Below are 24,414 nucleotides of genomic sequence, written 5' to 3'. Positions count from 1 at the left end.
AAATTGTAGGGGTTTGGTCTGCCCCAAAGCAATCAGGTCTTTAAGGGCCAATATTAGGAAATATAACCTATAACCTAGACATTCTCTTTTTGTCGGAAACCGTGGTGTCATCTGAATGCACCACATCTATTGTAAATAGCTCAGGTTTCCAGAATTTTGTGAATTTTCTGGCCTCTAGTATCAAAGGGGGCCTTTTGCTTGTATGGCGACCGGGTGTAGATATTGAATCGATTAATATTAATATGAATGCAATATCTATTTTAATCCACTCTGATCCTCATTACCATCCTTGGCTTTTCACCTTTGTCTATGCACCGACACAATAGGAATTCAAAGCAAACTTTTGAAACCATTTAGATTCCATATCTAAATCATTCCCAGGACCTTGGTGCTGTGTAGGGGATTTTAATAACTTATTAAAGCAATCTGAAAAACATGGAGGAAGACTAGTGGCGACAACTTCAAATGGAGGCCTAAGGAATTTAATGGATAGTCAAGGCCTAATTGACATTGGATACTTGGGCCCTTCATTCACTTGGAGTAATAATAGACATGGTGGTGCACTCATCAGAGAAAGATTGGACCGGGGGATCGTTAATCAAGACTGGCAAATTCTTTTTCCAAACGCTTCATTACAAAATTTGATTTCCTCGGCTTCAAATCATAGTCTCGTTCTTCTAAATACAACTGCTAATCAGAGTCGGCCACATTCCTTTAAATTTGAAGAATTTTGGATACACGAACCCTTGAGTCGGTAATTATTCAAGAAGCATGGAATAAGCAATTCAGAGGAACACCAGCCTATATTTTATGTAGGAAGATAAAAGCAACAAAAACAGCTCCAAAACACTAGAATAAAGTTCACTTCAGCAAAATCCAATTTCGTATCCACAATATTGAAAGAAATCTTCTTGAAGTGCAAAGTTTACTCCCAACTCCACAAAGTCTAATGAGAGAACAACAACTCAAACAGGATCTTCAGAAGCAGTTGAAAAATGAAGAAATATTATGGAGGCAAAAATCTCGAATATCATGGCTGACAACTACAGACCTCAGCACCAAATTCTACCACCTCTCGACGACAATCAGAAGGAGAAGGAATACCATAGACTTCATCAAGCTGGGCCCAGGTAATTGGTCGATGAACCAATCTCTAATTGAAACAACTTTCATTGGTTATTTCTGGAATATTTATGCTTCTTTGAATCTTATAAATCTGGGTCACCAAGAAAACCTTTTTGAGAGGCATATTTCAGACAGAGAGAATGTTGTTTAATTGCTATTCTAAATGAAGATGAAATATTCAAAGCTCTTAAACAAATACCATGCCAAAAAGCACCTGGAAATCAAAAGTGAAGTAATCAAAACAGTGCAAAAATTCTTTCAAAATGGGAAATTTTTGAAACAAATGAACCATACCAACATTGCACTCATCCCAAAAATCCCAAACCTATGTCAACCCCAGCATTATAGGCCAATCAATTTGACCAATGTGAGCTACAAAATCATCATCAAAATCCTTGCTATCTGTCTCAAATCGACTCTTCCTAGCATTATTTCACCTTTACAAATGGCTTTTGTGCCCGACATAAACATAAAAGAAAATACATTGATAGCTCATGAGCTATTTCATCATCTGAAGAAGAAAATAGGAAGACAAGGTTCAATGGCAAACAAGTTCGATATGGAAAAAGCTTTTGATTTTGTCGAATGGAACTTCATTTTTAAAATAATGGAAGTACTCGGATATAGTGCCACCTGGATAAATCTCATTAAGGAATGCATAACGACAGCGTCGTTCTCTATCTTTATTAATGGTAGCCCGAGAGGCTTTTTCTATTCTAAAAGCGGACTTAGACAGGATGATCCAATCTCACAATTTCTATTCATATTATGTACTGAAGTCTTATCTAGATTGATATCAAAATCAGAAGAGTAGGGAAATTTTAAGGGAATCCGAATAAGCCGAGGCTGCCCATCATTCTCTCATTTATTCTTTGCAGATGATCTCATAGTATTCGGGAAACAAGTGGGCAAAATGACAAAGCTCTATCTGAAAACATTGAGAAATATATGGAATGGTCAGGACAATGAATAAATCTCGATAAATCTTCCATCTTCATCACTCGAAATGTGAGAAAATTAATATCAAACTCCAAGGCTAGAGATCCAAAGTCTTATCACAAGCAGGACGTACCATGTTAATTAGGTTAGTGGCAAGTACTTTTCCATCATACCAAATGCAATCATTCCTTTTGCCAATTTCAGTATGCAAGACCATGAATAGAAGCTTCAAAAACTTTTGGTGGGGTTTCCCAAAAGGAAAAAAGTCATAATCTTACCATGAAATCTTGGAAGTCAATATGTCAACCGATACATCAATGAGGACTAGGCCTTAGACTGATGGAAAAAATGAATCTAGCACTCTTAGCAAAAACAGGTTGGGAACTGAGTCAAAAAAATAACAATGGATTATGGCACAAGATCGTTTCAAAAAAATATTTCAACCAAAACACTTTAAAAAATGTGGATAAAAAAAGGATAAAAAAATTCAGACTCTCGGATTTGGAAAGGGCTCCTCAAGACCAGAGATTTATTAGCAAAAGGCTCATATTTTCAAATATTTGATGGGCGATCAGTTAATGCATGGACGGAATCATGGATACTAGACATGGAAGAACTCAAGCCAAGGCCCATTCAGAACATGAACGAAGCACATCCTCAGCTCAAAGTGTCGGATCTCATAACCAATAATCCAAGCGCGTGGAATACTGAGAAGATGTTAACACTCTTTGATCCAGAAAGCATCAACCATATACAAAAAAAAAAAAAAAAAAATCCCTCTTGCTCAAAACATCCAAAGAAATGACACTATGATCTGGCTCCCAAATCACAATGGTAAATTCTCTGTCAAAATTGCATACCACTTGGCAGCAACAAAACTGGATCGCACACTGCCTCAGGATTTTCCAACTCTTAATTTCAAAAAAATTTGGAGAATGAAAACACATGACCGTCACAAGCTTTTATTTTGGAAAACTGTATGGGATATTCTTCCAACCAGGGTCAAGGTAAGTAGCATTATTCAGAATTTACAAGAAGAATTTTACCCCACGTGCAATCAAGCAGAAGAAACGCTGCTTCATCTCTTTGTGGAATGTCCGGTGGTTCGAATACTATGGATAAATAGTAGATAGCCCCTAAATCTAGCATCACTTCCATTATCGACCATATACGACTGGATAAAGTTGATTCTAAATCCAGGCCCCAAGTTAGGCCTGACAGAACCAGAAATTCATCATTTCCAACTTTTCGCAGTGATAGCTATGGACTTCATTTGGAGGAAAAGAAATGATATGGTTCACAACCATACATCCACAATGCTCGAAAAGGATTTGATCCAACTCAACACCACTTACCAAGAATACAAAAAAGCATGGGGAAAGAAGATCAACAATTTCCAAAACGAGATCTAGATCAAACCACCATTAAATTGCTGGAGCTTCTCTTTTGATGCAGCAATTAGGGACTCCTTCTCAACAACGTCGGCCGTTTGTCGAGACTTAGAAGGAAAAATCGTGGAAATCTGGACCTCTAAGATCCCAAGTATCAATCCCACATTTGCAGAAGTATCAACAACCCTTCTTGCTACCAAAATGGCAAATCATCTAGGAAAAAGACCGTCAATACTAGAAGGAGATGCTCAAATAGTAATAGATGCAATATCAAATGAATATCTATCACCACAATGGCAAATATCCCCGATCCTAGAGGATATCAGTCATAATCTCCATCCCCAGGACAACTGGAGGATCAGAAAAATGCACCGATCTCAGAATGATTAGTGTGCGCACTCAGTGGCACAATGAGCAGTGACTGAAATGAATTTGGTCGAATAGCCCTCATTAGTATTCCTAACTGTATTTTATATATAGATAGTGAGAAAGATCTACCCTAAACTTAATGTATTCCCCATTTCCTATATATATATATATATTGAATGCTTGTTGAAAAGAAAAAAGAAACTAGAACAATAGAAAAAATTTAAGGTCGCATGCTAGTAAGCTAGGCAGTACGTAGTACTAGAAATTCAAAGCTGATCATGTGCAGATCAAATTAATGTATAATTACTAAGAGATGAAATGAAACTTACAGCTAGTGCAGATCGATCAGCTGATCATCTGCAGATCGAATTAATCGAATTAATGGTACATCTTCTGATCTTAAGATGTACCATGCTGCATGCAAGCATGCATTCGCCAATGTAATTTGTTGGGATTGACCTGACTTCTGCTTGCTCTGATTCCCTCTCTTCCGACTCCCCTGATCAGATCTTTAAATCCCAAAATTCCAGCTGGGTAGAGGCTAGGGTTGAACAAAAAAACTGCGTGCCCGACCCAGAATGATTTATCGACCTGACTTGAAAAACCCAGACCCGTTTGAGTGAAAACTTGAAATGAAATATCCGAACCGTTTTCTTTTTCAAACAGGTAATACCCGAAACCCAAATTTAGTCTAAAATGGGGTCGTTTTTTCCCTTTCACAGAATCACAACTCAGCCTCAGGTTTCCTCTCCTTTCTCCCTCGCACCGACAGCTCTCATCCTCGCAACCTGTAATGTTCTTGATTAATCAAGAACACTACTTCCCTTCCTTTCCACTCACATAACTCTGAACTCACTCAAACAAGCAAGAACTGAATGAAGATAAGAATCACACACAGAATGATCATCAAATGCCAGATTCCATGATGAATCTTGACAAGGAATTTACCAGGAATTTCCAACCTCCCAAATTCAGAACTGTATTCATCAAGATGATTTACATGCAAGCATCATCTACTTTTATACTTACAGAATGATGAAGAAGACTAAAATGCCATACGTACAATCGTAAAATGCAATCCAAATTCTTAACAACAAAACTCACTGTTTCATTAAATGGTTTCTACCCACTACAGATACACAAAAATGCACCGTATCACTAACTCAACTTCCTATTTACAAAAACTCCCCGTATTGCTAACTACCTCCTTTCCCTTTTGTTATTTCTGTTATTCTTCTTATTCCCTTCTTCACTTCTCTTCTTCAACTACTTTTCCCTTCACAACCTTGTCCCCAAACACCCGTGAAAATCCTCACCTCTTCAAGGCCTTGCCCCAAGGCACCCGCGACAATTTCACAAAACTCTGTCCCTACTAAGTGAGGGTATGAGGTCTTGAGATTCCATAGTAACTCCCAAGAATTGTCCTCTACAACAGCCCCAACCCACTTAACTAACACCTTAGTACAAGCTCTATCACCCACCCTTTTCATCCTTCTCTCAAGAATCTTCTCAGGTTCAGGCTGAACAACTCCTTCACTGTCAACTGGCGGCAAGGTAGGCAAAGGAGAGATTTGATCACCCAGTTTCTTCTTTAGACATGAAACTTGAAAAACAGGATGAATCTTTGATGAAGAGGGCAAATCCAGTCTATAAGCAACCATGCCAATCCTCTCAAAAACCTGGAAAGGTCCAAAATACCGAGGGGATAATTTCTTGTTGTCTCATGGTCACAATGTTCTACCTATAAGACTGTAGGTTAAGAAAAACTCAATCCCTAACTTCAAAACTTCTTTCAGTCCTTCTTCTATCTGTATAAAGCTTCATTTTGTCCTGTGCTTTCTTCAAATTATCCTTCAAAAGGCATAGCACATCCTCTCGAGACTTCAAGTGTTGATCCACTGTTGCATTGGCAGTGGTACCGTGCACATAGGTTAGCAACTTTGGGGGTGCAACCCTATACAAAGCTTGAAAGGGTGAAACACCTGTGCAAGAGTGAACAGTGGTATTGTAGCACCACTCAGTCATGGGTAGCCAACTGCACCAACTCCTTGGTTTAGAACTAATGTATGCCCTCAAATAAGCCTCCACACACTTATTTAAAGCTTTAGCTTGACCATCAGATTGAGGATGGTAAGCTGAAGTAAAAGCTAGTGTGGTCCCTTGCATCTTGAATAGCTCCTTCCAAAATAGGCTAGTGAATATTACCTCTTTGTCAGATATTATGGTCTTGGGAAGGCCATGAAGCTTAAACACCCTTGAGAAGAAAATCTCAACTACCTTATTAGCTGTATAAGGATGTGCCAATGGAAAGAAATGACCCACTTTAGTTAGTCTATCCACTACAGTTAGGATAACTGTCATTCCATTCGAACTTGGAAGTCCTTCAATGAAATCCATGGCAATATCAAGCCAAAGATTTTGAGGGATGGGTAAGGGTTGAAGTAACCCAGCTGGGCAGACATTCTCATTTTTCTTAACTTGACAAGTCTGACATTCTTTCATCAATTTTCTAATGTCTCGCCTCATACCTGGCCAATAAAAATCCAACTATGCTTTTTGAAGGGTCTTGTGATACTCTACATGACCAGCCTCTAGACTATGATGAATGTGTTGTAGCACCCTCTTCTAAAATGGTGACTCAGGTACTATTACTCGCTTGCCCTTCTGGAGAAGCAAGCCTTGCTGTAAAGAAAATCCCTTGGAAACTTGTTTGCCCTGCTGCAAAGCATTGACCAAGTCGGTAAGTTCAACAGAAAGAGTATAGTTTTGTTTCAAATCCTCTAACCATAGAGGAGTAGGAAATGAAATTAAAGCCAATGTAATTGACTCCTCTTCCATTTTTCTTGAAAGTGCATCAGCCATTTTATTCTCCTTGCCCTTATTGTATTCCACTTGAAAATCATAGCCCATAAGTTTTGCGATCCACTTCTGCTGAGCCGCAATAGCCACCTTTTGTTCTCATAAGACTTTCAAAGCTTGTTGGTCGGTTTAAATGTCTGACCAAGCAAGTAAGGCCTCCACTTGCCCACTGCACACACGAAGGCCAAGAACTCTTTTTCAGAAAACAGTAAAGCTTCGCCTTTCAAAGCCTTGCTAAAGAAGGCTATTGGATGCCCTTCTTGCAACAAGACAGCTCCCAATCCCACACCAGATGCATCACACTCAATAGTGAATTATTTTGCAAAATCTGGCAGCTTTAAAACTAGAGGTTGAACTACTGCATTCTTCAAACTGTGAAAGGCTTCTTCAGTTTCCTTAGACCACATAAAGGAATTTTTCTTTAACAACAATGTTAAAGGAGTAGCTATAGAACCATAGTCTTTTATAAACTTCCTATAATAGAAAGTAAGGCCCAAGAAACCTCTCAATGCTTTTACATTTTTAGGGGCTGACCACTACATCATAGCAGCTATTTTTGTAGGATTAGCTTTAACCCTTTCTATAGAAATATTATGGCCAAGATAATCTACCTCAGTGATCACAAAAAGACACTTAGATTTCTTAGCAAAGAGGGTATGCTGCTATAAAACATATTATATTGTTTATAAATGTGCAAGGTGTTTTCCCAAGTCTTTGCTATAAACCAGAATAGCATCAAAGAAAACTACTACAAATTTTCTGAAATATGGTTTAAAAACATGGTTCATTAATCCTTGAAAAATGGCAGGTGCATTGATAAGCCCAAATGGCATTACCAAGAATTCATAGTGGCCCTTATGAGTTCTAAATGTTGTTTTCCTCTTTCACCATAATTTGATGATAGCCTGACCTTAAATCAAGTTTTGAAAAATACTTTTTTCCACACAACTCATCAAGAAGTTCATCAATGATAGGAATTGAGAATTTGTCTTTGATGGTTTCTTGGTTTAGAGCTCTATAACCCATATGCATTCTCCATGTTTCATCAGCTTTTTTAACAAGGAGAACAGGTGAGGAAAATGGGCTTTGATTAGGTCTAATCCCACCATTACTCAAAAAATCTTGTACAATCTTTTCAATCTTTGATTTTGGTAATGAGAATACCTATAAGGCCTCACTGACACTGGAGTATATCCACTCTTCAAAACAATTTGATGGTCAAAAGCTCGAGATGGAGGTAACCCCACTGGTTCTTCAAAAACAATTTTAAACTGCTATAACAACTTCTCAACTTCTGGTTGTATCTCCCCATTTTCTTCCCCATGCTGCATTGCAACTAATTGCAAAAACCATCCATGTTTCCTCACAAAAGAGGATTTTAGCATATTCATCCCAGCTTCCATCCCAACTTTTCCATAAACAAGGCCTTGTAACAACAACTTCTTGTCACCTACTTGAAACTCCATAGACATGTTAGTAAAGTCCCATTTAGTGGAACCTAATGTCTTAAGCCATTGGACTCCAAGAACAATGTCACAACCACCTAAGGTAAGGACATGAAATGGAATTATGAATTTAGAACCCTGAATGTTAATAGCTTCCACACATCTTCCTTGACTGACAATCTTTGCTCCATTTGTCACTTGAACTTGCAATCCCACATCCTTCTCCACCTTCAATTTAGTTGCCTCAACCACCAATGGATCCAAGAAATTATGAGTACTTCCAGAATCCACCAGAATTTCCATAGTAAAAGACCTAATTTTTCCCAATAGTTTCATGGCATTGCTATTGACACAGCTTGAGATAACATGTATAGATACCTTAAGAACTTCAGAATCCTGTAATTTTGCCTCTTGAGTTTGTCACAAATTCTTCTCTCAACACAACACTATCTTCCACATTTTCTTCACTATCACGTTGCAAAATATACACATTAGGATTTTTACAGGTGTGATTGGGATTCCACTTTTCATCACAGTGAAAATACAAACCTTTCTTCCTCTTTTCATCAATTTGAAAAGAAGTAACCTTCCTCACAGGAGGGAAAGTCCTCTGCCCTTTATTAGCTAAATCCACCACATTTTCAACAGGCCACTTATCAACATAATGGCCATTTTGTCTCCAAGATTTCCTTGAAGACAACACATATTCTTTTTGTAACTTTGCCAGGCTAAAAGTAAAACCAAGATTTGGTGGATTAAACATTTTCACAGGTATTCGAATTTCATCTTTTAATCCACTGATAAAACAACTTATCTTATGCCTCTCAGACCAGCCTTTCAACCTATTCGACAAGGCCTCAAATTGTGATGTATACAAATTAATAGAAGTAGTTTGTTTCAACTTGGTAAAAGCCTCCATTGGGTTATCAAATGCTGATGGTCCAAATCTACCTTGCATTGCCACAACAAAGGACTCCCATGAATTGAACTGTCCAAAATCCTAAGCATTTTGGTACCACACTAATGCCTCTCCATCCATATGGTGCGATGCCACCATTAACTTCTGATGAAATGGTACTTGATAAAAATCAAAGTACTGATTGCCCTTTAAAGACCCAACCAGCAAGATCAATACCATTAAAACGTGGACAATCCAATCTAAAACCTCTCTGAACAACACCTCTCTCTTCATGACTTCTAGGCTCATTAGACACCTCTCTATCTCTATGAGAATTGCTATTCACAGTTTCATACAAAGAAAGTAACATATCAGAGACTTGGTCTAACCTTTCTGTCATCCCATTAATGGCTTGCTGATGATGCTCCAACTGTTTCTGAACCGCTTCCTGCTGTCTTTGGGACCCATCTTGTTGACCCTTCAAGGCTGCACGCATACCCTCTGCCATCAAAGTTCCCCAGGATCGACTACTACTGATACCACTTGTAACGTTCTTGATTAATCAAGATCACTACTTCCTTTCCTTTCCACTCACATAACTCTGAATTCACTCAAACAAGCAAGAACTGAATGAAGATAAGAATCACACACACAAAATGATCATCAAATGCCAGATTCCATGATTAGGAATTCCCAACCTCCCAATCTCATAACTATATTCACCAAGATGATTTATATGCAAGCATCATCTGCTTTTAGACTTACAGAATGGTGAAGAAGACTAAAATGCTACACGTACAATAGTAAAAAGCAATCCAAATTCTTAAAGCATAACTCACCGTTTCAGTAAATGGTTTCTACCTACTACAGATACACAAAAACGCACCGTATCACTAACTCAACTTCCTATTTACAAAAACTCCATGTATTGCTAACTACCTCCTTTCCCTTCTGTTATTCTTGTTATTCCCTTCTTCATTTCCCTTCTTCACTTCTCTTCCCTTCACAACCTTGCCCCCAAACACCCATGACACAGCCTCAGTCTCTACATCGTAGCTCACTCTCTCATTCTCACTGAGTTCACTCTGTCTCCCAAGTCCCAACTCCGTGGCTCTCTAATTCCCTCAGACTCAAGTGCATCTTCACTTTCTTAGGTAAGGATTATTTGAAGGTTAGGTTGGGTTTGGGTTTCAGCATAATCAATAATCCAAATACGCACTATATGTTTGCAGGTCTACAATTTACAAATGTCTTTTTCTCTCTAAATATTTAATTTTTTTGTAGTATTTTATTCTATCTCCGTCCCTATATTCCTCATCGTGCACAAACTCTGAAGCTGTTTTGTGATATCGTATCATTTACTGTGGTTCTTCTGATTGAATGATCTGAAGCTGGGATTTCTGATCTGGGTTTTGTATCATTTGCATTATTTTTGGCCCATTTGGTTCAAAATGATTATTTTGCTCATATTATGCAATAAAATTTATTTTTTAACTTATTTTGAAAATCTCGTGTTGGATCAATTTCATATACTAATATGTCTTGGGATAATTCTTGCATCATGATAGTGTTTTTTTGGAACGACAAGCAACTCTAACATCACATTTTTTATTTTCTTCTTGCCATGCTCTGTTTTATTGGTTGTGAGAAAGTATTGCCAATGCTTCAGAAACACTATTTTTTCCAGAAGTTCTTTTAGAGCGTTTTGAGATGTTTTATGATGGGTAATCTCTAGAGTTGAGAAGGATAAGAAACAGTAGAAGGTGACTAGGTTTTGCTTTACTATTTCCGCTCAGATTCATTGGATATGCATGGCTTTGTTCAACCATGAAAATAACTAAGACTTAAATGGATTGCCTCAGATCCATTTATTTGGACCTATTTTTTTATGGGCTTCTCTGTCTCTGTTTCTCTTTCTTAATTGTGTTAGTTAGATATTGAACAGTTTTTTTCTTCATATTTTTCTCTAGTACAAGTAGAAAGAAGGAATGGAGAGAGAGGGGAAAAAAGATGTATTGAAGAATAGACCAGGATAAAGTGTGTAGCTAGGGGCGTTGTTATATATTAATGTATGGATGCAAATGATTCAAGACGGAGTCTTTAATCAAGAAACATAAATATAAGTTTCTGCTTATAAAGCATATATGTCATGTGATGTCAGAGTATTCTAATTTCTTATCAATCAGGTGCAACTTCTGACACTATTGGAGTCTTCCTGTTTGTTATTTTCTGAGCAATTTTCCCTTAGCCTGATTCTTTCATTCCAATCCATCCTCCTTTGTCAAGCTTCTCACTCATTTCTTAAATCTTTTCATTGGTTTTGTCAAAAAGATCAATTAATTGGTGACAAAATAACAAGGCCTTGATTTTTAAACGTCACTCAGATCAATTAAATCTTTAGATTCATTTCGTAGCTCATTGGCCCCAACAACAATTGAAGCTCTTATCTGCACACAAAACTGGTTAATAGCTCCCACAATTAATTATGACTCTCAAGATGTAACGAAAGATTCTAAAAGCTACAAGTTAATAACTGATAAGTTTAATTAATTATATGTTTTCTTATAGTCATTTCAATTAATTATCTGTTTAACATAATTTTTCATGTAGAGATAACTTTGAAGAATATTTTGAATGAGGTCGATTGAAGATTACAACAGGGCCACAACTACAAGGGCGTAGTATGGATATGGTGAATTATTCCTCATGAAAAATGATTTTTCTGTCTTCTAGGGAAATGGTGATTATGTTTTTGTGGTTCAATGACGTTCTTTTGGGATTTCATCCATTTTGTGTATGAATTTGTTGTATGGATATGGTACGAATGCCGGTGACGCATTTGAAAACATGACTCACTTGAGTTCATTGTTCAGATGTGACTTTAAAAATATTGAATGTTGTTCTCTTGGGTACCTTTTGTTCATGTTTGACTAAAGATTTTAATGCCAAATTAGCACATCGTCCATCATTGTTCTTCTTTCTTTCTTTCTTTCTTTTCTCTAGAAAAGGAGAAAGAGGATAACCAAAAGTTGGTATTCTTTTAATCTATCGAATGTAATCATTTATATCTCATTTCAAATTGATAATATCAATATCTCATCTTCCCATAAATGATGAACAAAACAGAAATATTACTTCTAAAAGCAATTCAGACTATAACTATTCCCAAAAGTCGTGTAGTTGATAAGAAAATTAGGGTCTAACAACGAGAAGAAATACAAAGCCATCGGGTTTGAAAATACAATGAACCGTAGGACATTCATTATAATGTAAATTTTAATTTCATTGAAATTCAGAAACAAACAAATTCTACAAATTAGCGCACAATCACAACCTCTTGTATAAAATCACAAAAGGGCATTGGAACAGACCATTTCAATTTTTTTTGTATAGAATGGTAATCAAAATTTTCTAGTATATATATAGATGAAAAGATTAAAAGAAGAAGAAGCAGGAGGGAGGGAGGGAGGGAGAGAGAGAGAGAAAAAAAAAAGGGTCGAAATACCCGTTTCTTCCGAAAATCGACGAATCAGGTAGTCGGCCAATCAGAAATGCCTCTTTATTGGGTTGGGTCGGAAGTCTTGTTATCGAGCCAAGTGAACAGTCCTACTAGAGTTCAGAAGCTTCCATTCAGGGCAGGTCGCATCTGCTTGTCATTTAGAACCATATAATTATATATATAGGCTTAGTGGAACCAATTTTATTTAATTTCTATATATCATGTATATACTATGTTATGGTCCCTATAAAATCAAATTGTTTTGCCCCCAACATGAGTTCTTTCAATTTGATGGGTAAATTCTAAAAGAAGGATAAAACTGAAATTAGATTTATTAGAATAACAAAGTTATTAATTTGGACTCCAAATTTCTTAATTATATAATATTTATAAGCTTCTTAATATGGAACCCAAACTTTAATAAACACTAGAAGAATCATTTAAGGTTGATATCTTGTATGAAAAAATAATAAGAAATTTTATCCTTTAGATTTCATTAAGTAAGAAAAAATTTATTTGAGATCTCAATTATATTATTAACTATGTACTTAATGTGGCACCGAAATATCTAGATTTTACATGAAATATGTAAACTAGTTAGCTTACGTACTAGAATAAAATATGAGCTTATATTGAAATCATCTGTTAGCTTTATTGAAGATATTTATAGAGAGATTTAGGAGAGGGTGCCGACGAGCTCGAGTTGAACTCAGTTGTGATCATTTAAGAAGAGAGTTTGAAATTAAAAACAGGATCTAGTAGTTCATTCAACGTAAGATTGACAGTGATTGAGACTGCATATAGGTCTTCAATCAGTGATGGTTTTAAATTGAAATAAATTTCTAATGACCGATCTTTATATTTTAAAAGGAGTCTAATTCGTTAAATAAATAATAAATGAGATTTAACTTAGTTATTGAGCCTAATTAAAACTCATAATCAACTTCAATAATTTATCGCTTATGGGCTTATTCAATTGGGTTCATTTGGGTTGGGTCGTTACAATTGGGTTCATTAATTAAATGTATGTACGTTTCCTTAAATGCATGCCTATAGAGCCAAGGATGCAGGTTCTTTGATCCCTTTCTCAAACTCCTCATTTTTTTTTTATAGTATGAACAATATGAGTCCAGCTCCAGCTCGGTGGTCATTAGAATTAATGGAACTTCAAAGATGTTCTATATATTTTGGGTGTCTTGAGATTTGCCTGATCTTATAGATGGATCTGATCATTTTCTCCGCATCTTTTTCTTAAATAACTTGGCACGATTATGTATTTAAGCATGGTAATTAATGACCCAAAAATGTTACGTCACGTTTAATTGGACATATAAATGTTATGTGTCTATTGGAATAATTATAAACGGTAAGAACTCATGAAATCTACTGGAATTGATACTTGCCATGTCGACATCTAGATCTATATACAATAATGACTTATACTCTAAATTAAAGCACTAATTAATCAATATAACATGAGTTATAATTGCTTAAAATTATTATAAAATCACCAGCACAAGATCTTTTTTATAACCACCCTCTTATTTTTAGAAGATCGAGTACTAGGTGATGATTTTAGTGTTCAAGGTATCCTTCCTCCGGGTACTTAATTAAGATTTATGTTTATAATGGGTGCATGCTGCATGTTGTCTTCTCAATCCTTGCTGGAAATATGGTCCGAGAATTACTTTCAGCTCAATGGAACAGCCATGCATGGTATACAAAATGAAGCAAAACTTGAATGGATCATCCAATATTATTATATATATCAAACAAAACATTAGCTTATGTATAAACAGTTCTATCAAATTATGATCAATAGGAGTTATCTGGTAAGGATAAGGACAATTCAAATTCAAAAGAAAGTAGCTCCAAGTTGAACTCCATCTCAAGTGTTCGGATACCTTCATCTCAATCCCATGTTTATAGGAGATGATAATTATTGTAACATATTCTAGCTTGTAAACATATTCTTATATAAATGCAATCTCTCGTAAGCCATTCAAAGCAGAGAGGAAGCCCCATAATTCACCTTTTGTTATATGGTATCAAGAGCCACCGTGACTAATGTCAATGGTTTCCTCTTCCGCTTCCTCCTTAACCCCTCTCACAAACACGCCCGTCACCCTTCCTAGCATTCAAAGCTTGGTTACTATCAAGTTGACTCGTGAGAACTACTTGTTATGGAAGGCTCAGATCACTCCCTATCTCAGAGGCCAGCGTCTTTTTGGCTATGTTGATGGGAGTCTTCTTCAGCTAGCCCAACATATTTCAAACCCAGAGGCAGCTTTGTCTTCTACAGCTCCTCACCTGATTATCAATCCCGAGTTTACTCACTGGTTTGATCAAGACTAGATTGTCTTGAGTATTCTCATGTCTTCTTTATTGGAAAGCATCCTTACCAAGGTGGTTGGTATTACTACTTCTAGAGAAGTCTGGTATGCTCTTGGAAAGATGTATTCCTCTCACTCTCGAGCTTGACTCTCAACGACTCGGCATCAACTCTCTACTGTCAAGAAGGGTGGCATGTCTATTTCCAACTACTTATAGACTGTGAAGTCCTTGTCTGATACTCTTATAGCCATCGGACATCCCCCCTCCCTAATATTGAGCTCGTTTCATATCTCCTTGGTGGCCTAGATTCTTCTTATGATCCCATTGTTACGTCCATTCAAGCAAGGGATGATCCCATGGAGCTTGAAGATATCTTTGGTCATCTTCTCAACTTTGAGTTAAGACTACAACAACACACTCAAGCTTTTAAAGCCACCATCGGGTCAGCAAATGTTGCAACACGCACTGATCAACATCGTGGTCCTCTTGGTAAGATACAACACCAGAATCGTGCTCCCTCTCACTCATTTTCACGTAGTCGTGGTAGGGGCTGAGGTGGTCGTAATGGTACTTCTCCTGGTGGTAGTCGTCCAATGTGCCAGATTTGTGGCAAAGCAGGTCATATAGTTGTCAAGTGTTTCCACCACTTTGATTAGGCTTATCAAAGCATGCCTAACAACATGTCTGCCTTCCTTACAACACAACAAACTCCAACTGATAATAGTTGGTATCCCAACACCGGCTCCACCAATCATCTCACCAATTTGAACCTCCATGCTGAGTCCTATAACGGTTTGGATCAAATTCATGTAAGAGACGGGGCAGGTTAGGCTATATCTCATATTGGTTCATCTGAAATTCAGTCCTCACAATCTTCTTTTCATCTTCACAATGTTTTACATGTCCCACAAATTAAGAAGAATCTTATTTCTGTGAGTCAATTTACCAAAGAAAATAATGTGTTTGTTGAATTTCACTCATCTCATTTTTTTGTGAAGGACAAGGTCACGAGGAAGGTTCTTCTGCAAGGCATGCCTAAGGATGGACTTTATCCCTTCCCCTCCGCTATGTCAGCTTCATCCTCTTCTCAATCCTTTTTATGTTAGCATGTCCTTTGGAAGTATAGCACCGTAGTTTGGGACATCCCATCTATCGAACATTGCAGCATCTTGTGTCCAAATCCTCTCTACCAGTCTCCTCAAATACAATAGTAGGCGTTTCTCCTACATGTTAGCAAGGGAAGAGCCATCGCCTTCCTTTTCCAATCTCTCAATCCATCTCCGATCATCCTTTAGATTTAATTTGTTCTGATGTATGGGGTCCATCCCCTATTTTATCTACCAAGGGCAATAAATATTATGTTTCTTTTGTTGATCACTTCAGCAAATTTATTTGGCTCTATCCTCTTGCAAATAAATATGTTGTTTTGACTATTTTTATTCAATTTAAAAAAATGGTTAAACGTCAATTTAATCTTCAAATCAAGTGTGTCCAAACAGACTGGGGTGGTGAGTTTCAAACACTCAATCAGTATTTTCATAAAGTGGGAATTCAACATCGTGTCTCCTGTCCTCACACCTCTCAACAAAATGACTCTGTTAAAAGAAAACATCACCATGTTGTTGAAAGGGGCTTAACCATATTATCTCAAAGTTCTACTCCTTTTTGTTTTTGGGATGATGCTTTTTTAATGGCAACCTATCTCATTAACAGGCCAACCGCTCCTCTTGGCATCTCTCCTTTTGAAACAATCTTTCACAAAGCACCCGATTTCTCTATCATTAAGTTTTTCGGTTGTGCTTGTTATCCCTATCTCTGACTTTTTAACAAACATAAGATGGATTTTAGGTCTAAAAAATGTATCTTCATTGGCATCAGCAACCTCCACAAAGTTTACAAATGCCTTGACCCCGACTATGGCAGAGTTTTTGTTTCTTGGCATGTCATCTTTGATCAGTCTTTGTTTCCTTTCTCATCACCCATAGCATCTCAAGCCCATGCCGAATCAACTCCTACAGTGTTGTCGTCCACACACTCCGTCCTGCATTTTTCAGCTCTTCCAAACGACAGTCTTGCTCCTGTCTTTTTTGCTCGTCCATCACTTAATACTATGACGTCGCATGCGTCTAGTCTTGAAATGTCATTGTCACGACCATCGTCTTCCCCTGCTGCGTCAACTTTGTCCTCCCCTCTGGTCACACCTACTCCATTGTCGATGCCTGCATCCTCCATTGTTCCTGCTTCATCCACAGCTGCCTTGCCGCCTGAACCTCCTCGGTCTCGTTCTCATCCAATGGTCACCCGCTCACGAAATAATATTGTGAACCCACGCAATATTCGGATGGCACTATCAGGTATCCTCTGCCAACTGCCCTTCTCGCCATATCCACCACTCCTACTGATCCCACCTACTACTTCGAGGCTCATAAGTTTCCAGAATGGCGTGAGGCCATGGATGCAGAATATTCTGCCCTCATGAAGCAAGGTACGTGGTCCCTAGTACCATATGAAGCTGACATGAACCTGGTTGGCAACAAATGGGTGAACAAAACCAAAACCAACTCTGATGGCACTCTTGAAAGATGGAAGGCTCGCCTAGTTGCTAAAGGCTATCATCAACAGCAAGGATTAGACTATGATGATACTTTTAGTCCAGTCATTAAGCCTACAACTATTTGGCTTGTCCTCAGTCATGCTGTGTTTAACAACTAGCCTGTTCACCATATTGATATCCAGAATGCATTTCTCCATAGTTTTTTCTCTGAAATTGTATACATGCAGCAGCCCATGGGATATGTTCATCCTCAATTTCCCACTCACATTTGCAAACTCAACAAGGCATTATACGATTTAAAACAAGTCCTCCGGGCTTGGTTTTCCCACCTTAGTGACAAACTGGTGGATCTTGGGTTTATTAATTCTCAGTCAGAAAACTCTTTATTTATTTATATCTCGGAGTCTCTTACAATGTATGTACTAGTGTATGTTAATGACATCTTAATCACAGGTTCAAACACAAGCACCATCTTTCATCTTCTTGCTCAACTGAACTATGACTTTGTAGTAAAAGACTTGGGGCCACTACATTATTTTTTAGGCGTGGAGGCTATATCAGTTTCAGCGGATCTTCTACTTTCCCAGAGGCAATACATTCTTAATCTCTTGAAATGTACCAACATGATACAGGCCAAACCTGTATCCTCTCCCATGTCTTCTTCTTAGCAGTTATCTTTTTTTTTTTTTTTTTTTTTTTTTTTTTTTTTTTTTTTTATGGTAACCCTTGTCCTGATCAGACTCTATTCTGCATCGTTGTAGGAGCTCTTCAGTATCTCTCTCTTACTCGCCCAGATATCTCTTTTGCAATGAATAAGGTGTGCCAATTCATGCACAAGCCAACGGACATCCGCTAGAATGTTGTTAAATGGATTCTGAGGTATCTTAAGTTTTTTATTGATTTTGGTGTACTTATCAAGCCTAGCTCCTTCACACAGTTCTCAGTCTATTCCGATGCGGACTGGGCCGGTTCTGCTGACGATCGTAAGTCCATCTCTGGCTAGTACTGCTCGTAGAAAGCACGTGGAAATTGATTATAATTTTGTCTGCGAGAAGGTTCATAACAAATCTTTGAATGTTCGGTTCCTATCAAGTAATGATCAAATTGTTGATGTGTTCACTAAACCACTAGTTTCTGTTTGTTTCTCATATCTTTATGACAAGCTCAACGCGAGATCTCCCACGTTGAACTTGCAGGGGCGTGATAAGGATAAGAACAATTCAAATTCAAAAGAAAAAAGCTCCAAGTTGAACTCCATCTCCATCTCAAGTGTTTGGATACCTTCATCTCAATCCCATGTTTATAGGAGATGATAATTATTGTAACAGATTCTAGCTTGTAAACGTATTCTTATACAAATGCAATCTCTCGTAATCCATTCAAAGCAGAGAGGAAGCCCCATAATTCAACTTTTGTTATATTATTATCTCCGTGCGTGGAAGCTTGAAGGGATGCAATCTTGGAAAGGTTGCAACGTAGTCATGATACATATATGCAAGTTCTCTCGCGGGTCATGTGTTATACTCATTGGATTTCCACCTTACAAGAAAACCATCCAAGATGATCAATATTTGAGACCAACACGTAATTGCATATTGGTACATTCTTCATTTTCCTCACATACCGGCCTTAATTATCTACCCGATTTGTTTCCATCAAGCTGGATCACATATATGGGTAAATTTCCATATGGAACCGAGAAAAAAAGGTAAGATTGTTCAATAAGTAGTTCATATACAATAAAATTAAGTAACTTTCTCCATCAAGGGAGGAGATCATTTCTTCAAACTTACAGCTTTTACTTTTGAGTTCTTTTACAGATTGCATGTGATCACATGCAGCCATCGCAACGGATGATCTACCCGTACACATTCATTTCATATATATGGATTTCATTATTTGAAGTACAAACATATTCTAATATATATACGTGTGACAGAAAATCAAAGGAATTAGACATTTTTCATTTTTAACAAATAAGAAAATTTATGGAGGTCACAATCTCTATGTAGCATGGATTAAATTGTGAGCGAATCCCAACAACTTAATTCTAATTCCAAGATGGATTTATTCGATTTGAAATTCAAACATGATACACATAGTTTAAACATAATACACATAATACAGACTGCAATGGAACAACAGCAGATCATACCTGACTTGATTTAAAAAAAAAAAGACACTTCTACATGAGACTTTGAATATTACTCCAAATTCTATCGAAAAACCAATACTAAGCTAAATGATGTGCAACCATAGGGTTCATTCATCGATATCAGCTCCACCAGATAAACCTGCATCAACCATTTCAAATGGTGTTTTGTTTTTGTCGAAATGGTTATGATGGAGTTGATCCATGGCCATACTGAGAGCTGCCATTATTGGCCGCGATATAGGCTAAGGTAATTGTGACCATGGTGTAAGAGAATGTTTTGAGTAATCCTTTGTAGTTCAGCCTAGCGAGAAGACGGCGAATTCGGACTCTGGTGTCGTGTTGTCGACAAAGACTGTTGATTTTTTCGATTTGCTTGATCATGTAGCAGTCATCCTCATCAATATCAAACACCAGCTCTTTAGTGAGGCTGTTGAAAAGATGGACCACCTCCTCGTCTCCTCCCTTTGCCTGTTTGATAATCCTGGCAGCACGAAGAATCCTGACATCCTCGACCGTATCCACTATGCTGTCCAAGAACACTGCAAGACAGCAAAAATATGGAGCTGCATCGCGACTGTTTTGTTCATAGGCTATCAAGTGCTATCATCGATGGTAATGGTCGGAATCTTTATAGTCTTGCCTTTTAGCTTTATATCGAGAATGCTACCAGAATTTGTTTCGAACTTAACACCAGCATAACCAAGTGTTTTGGCATTATGCACCCAACCTTTCCCAGGAAGCATAAGATCACGTGTTTCTTTCTTTTCGTTCTTTACAGGCTGCTGCGAGTATACATGATTATCCCCTAAAGTATCCCCTGAAGTTAAGGCAGAGTGAAACAAATCTAATAGATGTATATAGTTGCCATCAGCATCCATGTTCAACAAACGTGCTGCAAATTTGTGCCTTCCAGGTCTCAAGGGTTCAATATATCGGAGACCAAGCGTAATGAGATTTGCCTGCCCCTTGAAGGTAGTAAGCTCAAAAATCTTCTGCAGCACAAACATAGGGAGTTGGTTCTCAAGCAAAAGTAAATCACGAGAGATATTTGTCCGTGTCCAACGTGTTTTGAAAAGGGGCTCCCCCTCACGATTTTTCTACAAGAAAGAAGTATAATTGTGATCAATTTTCCATCATGTGATCATAATTGCTAAAGGAAAATTAGAGCGAAAAACCAACTTAATTAGAACATATAACTAATTAATACCTCGTAGAAACGCAGGAGTTCTACAATGAAGCAACCGTCGAGAAGCATCATCTACACAAAATCATTTGGTTCTATAGCCTGAAAGTCATGTGCATAGAATTCTCTGGTCCTTTCTTCCAATCCTCTCATGGCATTTTTAAGACTTTCTTCAAGGTTTGGCTGCTCTGTTTGATTTTGAATAAGGCGATTGAGAAACTGCCATTTTTGAGTTTGCATAGCTCGTAGACTTGGCTCATTATGATGAAATGGACCAATGGAGACAATCTTGGGGACGTAAGCTCCTTTGTCGACTTTGAGCATAGGTGCAGGAATCTTATATGTCGACCATCCTGATCCGTCGATGATAACAGGCTTTTGTCTCTCATTAACGTCGATTCTGATAGCATGCTCAGGAACAACTGTTCCTAATTGTACCTCTTCAATTGGATTGTCATCTTCTTCTCCACCAGTGTCAAAATTTTCATTTACTTCTAATTCATGACCAACAATATTGCTAGAAGTTGTGTCGAAAAGTACATCTGAAGTACTCCAAAAATTTGATTGTTGATTACTGGTTTGAAATACCTCTCCCTCATCTTCCATTTCTCTCAACAGCTAGCACTTTCAGTTCTTAATTATTACGAAAATGCTGAAACTTAGTTCGCAATAGTTGTTCGATCTGTACCATAAATAACGAACATGGATAATGGATCACATGTTTACATGATAAGTACAATACATATAAAAAATAACAAACAACTCGCATGTGATCATCACGTCGATATGCATGCTAGTAGCGCTGTAATATACAGAAGATCAAAAATTGATCATGAAAACTATCAATCGAGCTATAAAAAAGGACCTTTTTGTATTTTACATCAAGCAATATATATGTAGATCAGAGTACTGACCCTGATCAACATAACAGTAATAGAGGTACCTCATCAACTGTCCGTCAACAGATTCTGGTTCGTCTCATGTTTTCTGGAAATTTACGTAATTATATAATTACCTGAAGTTAATTAATCACGTACGACTGAATATATAAATAATATATATATTTTATTAGTTCGAACTAATAAAATAGAAAAAAGGATAATGGACATGTTTACATGATAAGAAGAATACATATGAAAAATAGCAAACAACGTACATACGTAGAGTACTAATCATAAGTACAATAAAAACAGCTAGCAAAAGCTCTGAAAATACGAAAGGTACGTACGCACAAGACGTACATGATATAAATATATATTAAATTGTAATATGTTTTTTAATATAAATAAATTTTACACATCAAACTAAATCAAAATTAATTTATAAATTTATTTTTATATAAAGTTTTTTATGGATCATGTAAAACTCCTATTTTTTCAAGAGCGGTAGAATTGTCAATTTGGAGCATAAGCTCTTTACTATTGGACTCATTCATTCTATGATAGTGATGCATCATATATTGTACGTAAACGCGTAACTTTCATTTTCAATTACTTTTTAATTAATGAAGAGAAATAGTTTGTACGAGTTTGAAATAGACAAATTTCATACAACTCTTTATAAAATAGTAGACCCCACCTTAAAACAATGTAAAAAAACTATTTTTTTATTACTAGACTCACTTTTTTACAAAAAGTTTGTATATGACTTGTATCTAACAATATTACTCTTTATTTAAAATTTATCTATTTAAAATTTGTATCTAACATTATTCTAGCATTACTGCTTGATATATACTTGAAGTTACGCTAAACTTCAATGAAGAAAGAGCCAGAAAGAGAAGAAATTGCGAGGCAAGTCACGTTGAGTCAATCTACCAAGTCAATTTCCTATTGTGATCTGTTCTTGCGCGGGATAATTATTCCCACGTCAATTAGTCTTAGTCAATTTATTTTCCACACGAGTCTACGTCATGATTGAGAGCCTCATGCCCCTTATGCACGAAATGTTTTGGACGGATTGGTAAATTACCACTTATCTAAAATCAATGTGTATTATGTGAAAGGTATATATCTTGTTTTTAGAGAAGCTTAAACGATACTCAGTTTTATTACTAAACTACTGGAGAAATACCTTCAATTAGTATACAACTGTTAGAAATACTAGATCAAAGTACAGCAAAAGCCATATTATCTCGTCGGAAATATCTTAGATCTAGTACAATTGTTTCATAGATTTTTCGTCATCATTGTTCATCCGAAATCTTTACGTCGATGGTGGAATGTGCTACGTGATAATACCAGAACAACACTCAAATTCCATAGCTCAGATTCCAGGACTAGGTGGGTTTTGATTGTAGTATTGTGGTTGAAAGTAGGGGGCTCAATGGAGGTCTAGCTTTGATCTTATGGAACAGTAGTGATGCTTTTATTCTTGAATCCTACTCATAGCACCACATTTCTATGTTTCTGAAGCAGGATGAGAATAATCAAAAAGTGTTATTAATTGGTTTTTATGGTTCCCCTTTAACAGCTCGAAGGGGGGACAGTTGGCATCTTCTAAGACTTCTTAAACGAAAGGATGCGAGGCCTCAGTGTCGTTCTGTGGCTTCACACCAATGGTGAGCGATGTTTTACCTTCTGCAGATCTGCAGTGTAGCATGTAGCAGAACTTGCCGCAGTCTTGTGTACAGATCCTTTCAGTCCATGTCTGCGGTATCGCTTGGAGGTGCACAGTTGCAGCACCCTTGGATACAAGTCATGTGGGTGCAACCAACCCTCTGATGCGTGCAGCACCGAGGTGTATAACACCATCAGGTGCGCGAAGCACCACGGTGGTCACTATGCCGCATGTGGTAGCCGCAGCAAGGTCATCCACTGCGCTTTGCATGGATGGTTTGCTACAATCGCTTCCACTTCTCAAGCAAAAAATGTTACAAACAGAGAAATAAAATTTTCTCGTCATGGAAAAAAGAAATTCCAATCAAGAAAATCATAACAAGCACATCAAAAATAAATTGGGAACAACCGCTCAGCTGCTCTGATACCAATGTTAGAAATAATAGATCACAGTACAGCAAAAACGATATTACCTCTTCAAAAATATATATTTTGGATCTAGTGTAGTCGTTCCTAGAATTTTCCATTGTCGTTGTTCATCTGAATTCTTTACGTCAATGGTGGAGTGTGTTGAGTGATAATACCAGAACAATTCTCACAAATTCCACAGCCTAGATGCTGGGACTAGAGAGGATTCTGTTGAGAGAGAGATCATTTTCTATCTTGTTCTACACACCCACACCCCATCCAAAGGGGGGAGTGGTTATGTAAATAGCCTCTCTAAGTGTAACCCCCCAGCTGGCCATTAAGAGTGCGTTTGGATGTTGAAGTGAGTTGAGTTGAGTTGAGTTGAGATGATAAAATATTGTTAGAATATTATTTTTTAATATTATTATTATTTTGGGATTTGAAAAAGTTGAATTATTTATTATATTTTGCGTTAGAATTTGAAAAAGTTGTAATGATGAGTTGAGATGAGTTGAGAGTAGTTGAAGATCCAAACAAAGCCTAAGGGCTAGCCTTCATAGCCATCAAGGCTCATGAAGTAGCTCTTAAACCACTTCATAACCCCCAAGAGAAGGGGAATCAGTGTCCACAATGGGTGTCCCTTTCTTACAACAACAAAAATTTTGAATTACAAAAGATCTCAAAATCAAACTTTTAA

The 24,414-nt window shown here is 37.2% G+C and overlaps 1 protein-coding gene across 1 annotated transcript; it reads right to left on the bottom strand.

The window, feature by feature from the left end:
- Positions 1-20,161: 20,161 nt before the first annotated feature.
- LOC121242471 (UPF0481 protein At3g47200-like) lies at positions 20,162-20,826 on the bottom strand. The gene is made up of 2 exons (XM_041140317.1): positions 20,776-20,826; positions 20,162-20,665 (listed from the first exon to the last, which is right to left on the bottom strand). Exons 1-2 carry the CDS (start codon positions 20,824-20,826, stop codon positions 20,162-20,164), a joined length of 555 nt encoding a protein of 184 aa, XP_040996251.1.
- Between the last annotated feature and the right edge of the window lie 3,588 nt (positions 20,827-24,414).

This window comes from Juglans microcarpa x Juglans regia, chromosome 8D (assembly GCF_004785595.1).
Source record: "Juglans microcarpa x Juglans regia isolate MS1-56 chromosome 8D, Jm3101_v1.0, whole genome shotgun sequence".
In the NCBI taxonomy this organism is placed as follows: Eukaryota; Viridiplantae; Streptophyta; class Magnoliopsida; order Fagales; family Juglandaceae; genus Juglans; species Juglans microcarpa x Juglans regia.
The sequence above is the reverse complement of the archived record's forward strand: the minus strand, read 5'-3'. Positions and strand labels throughout refer to the sequence as shown.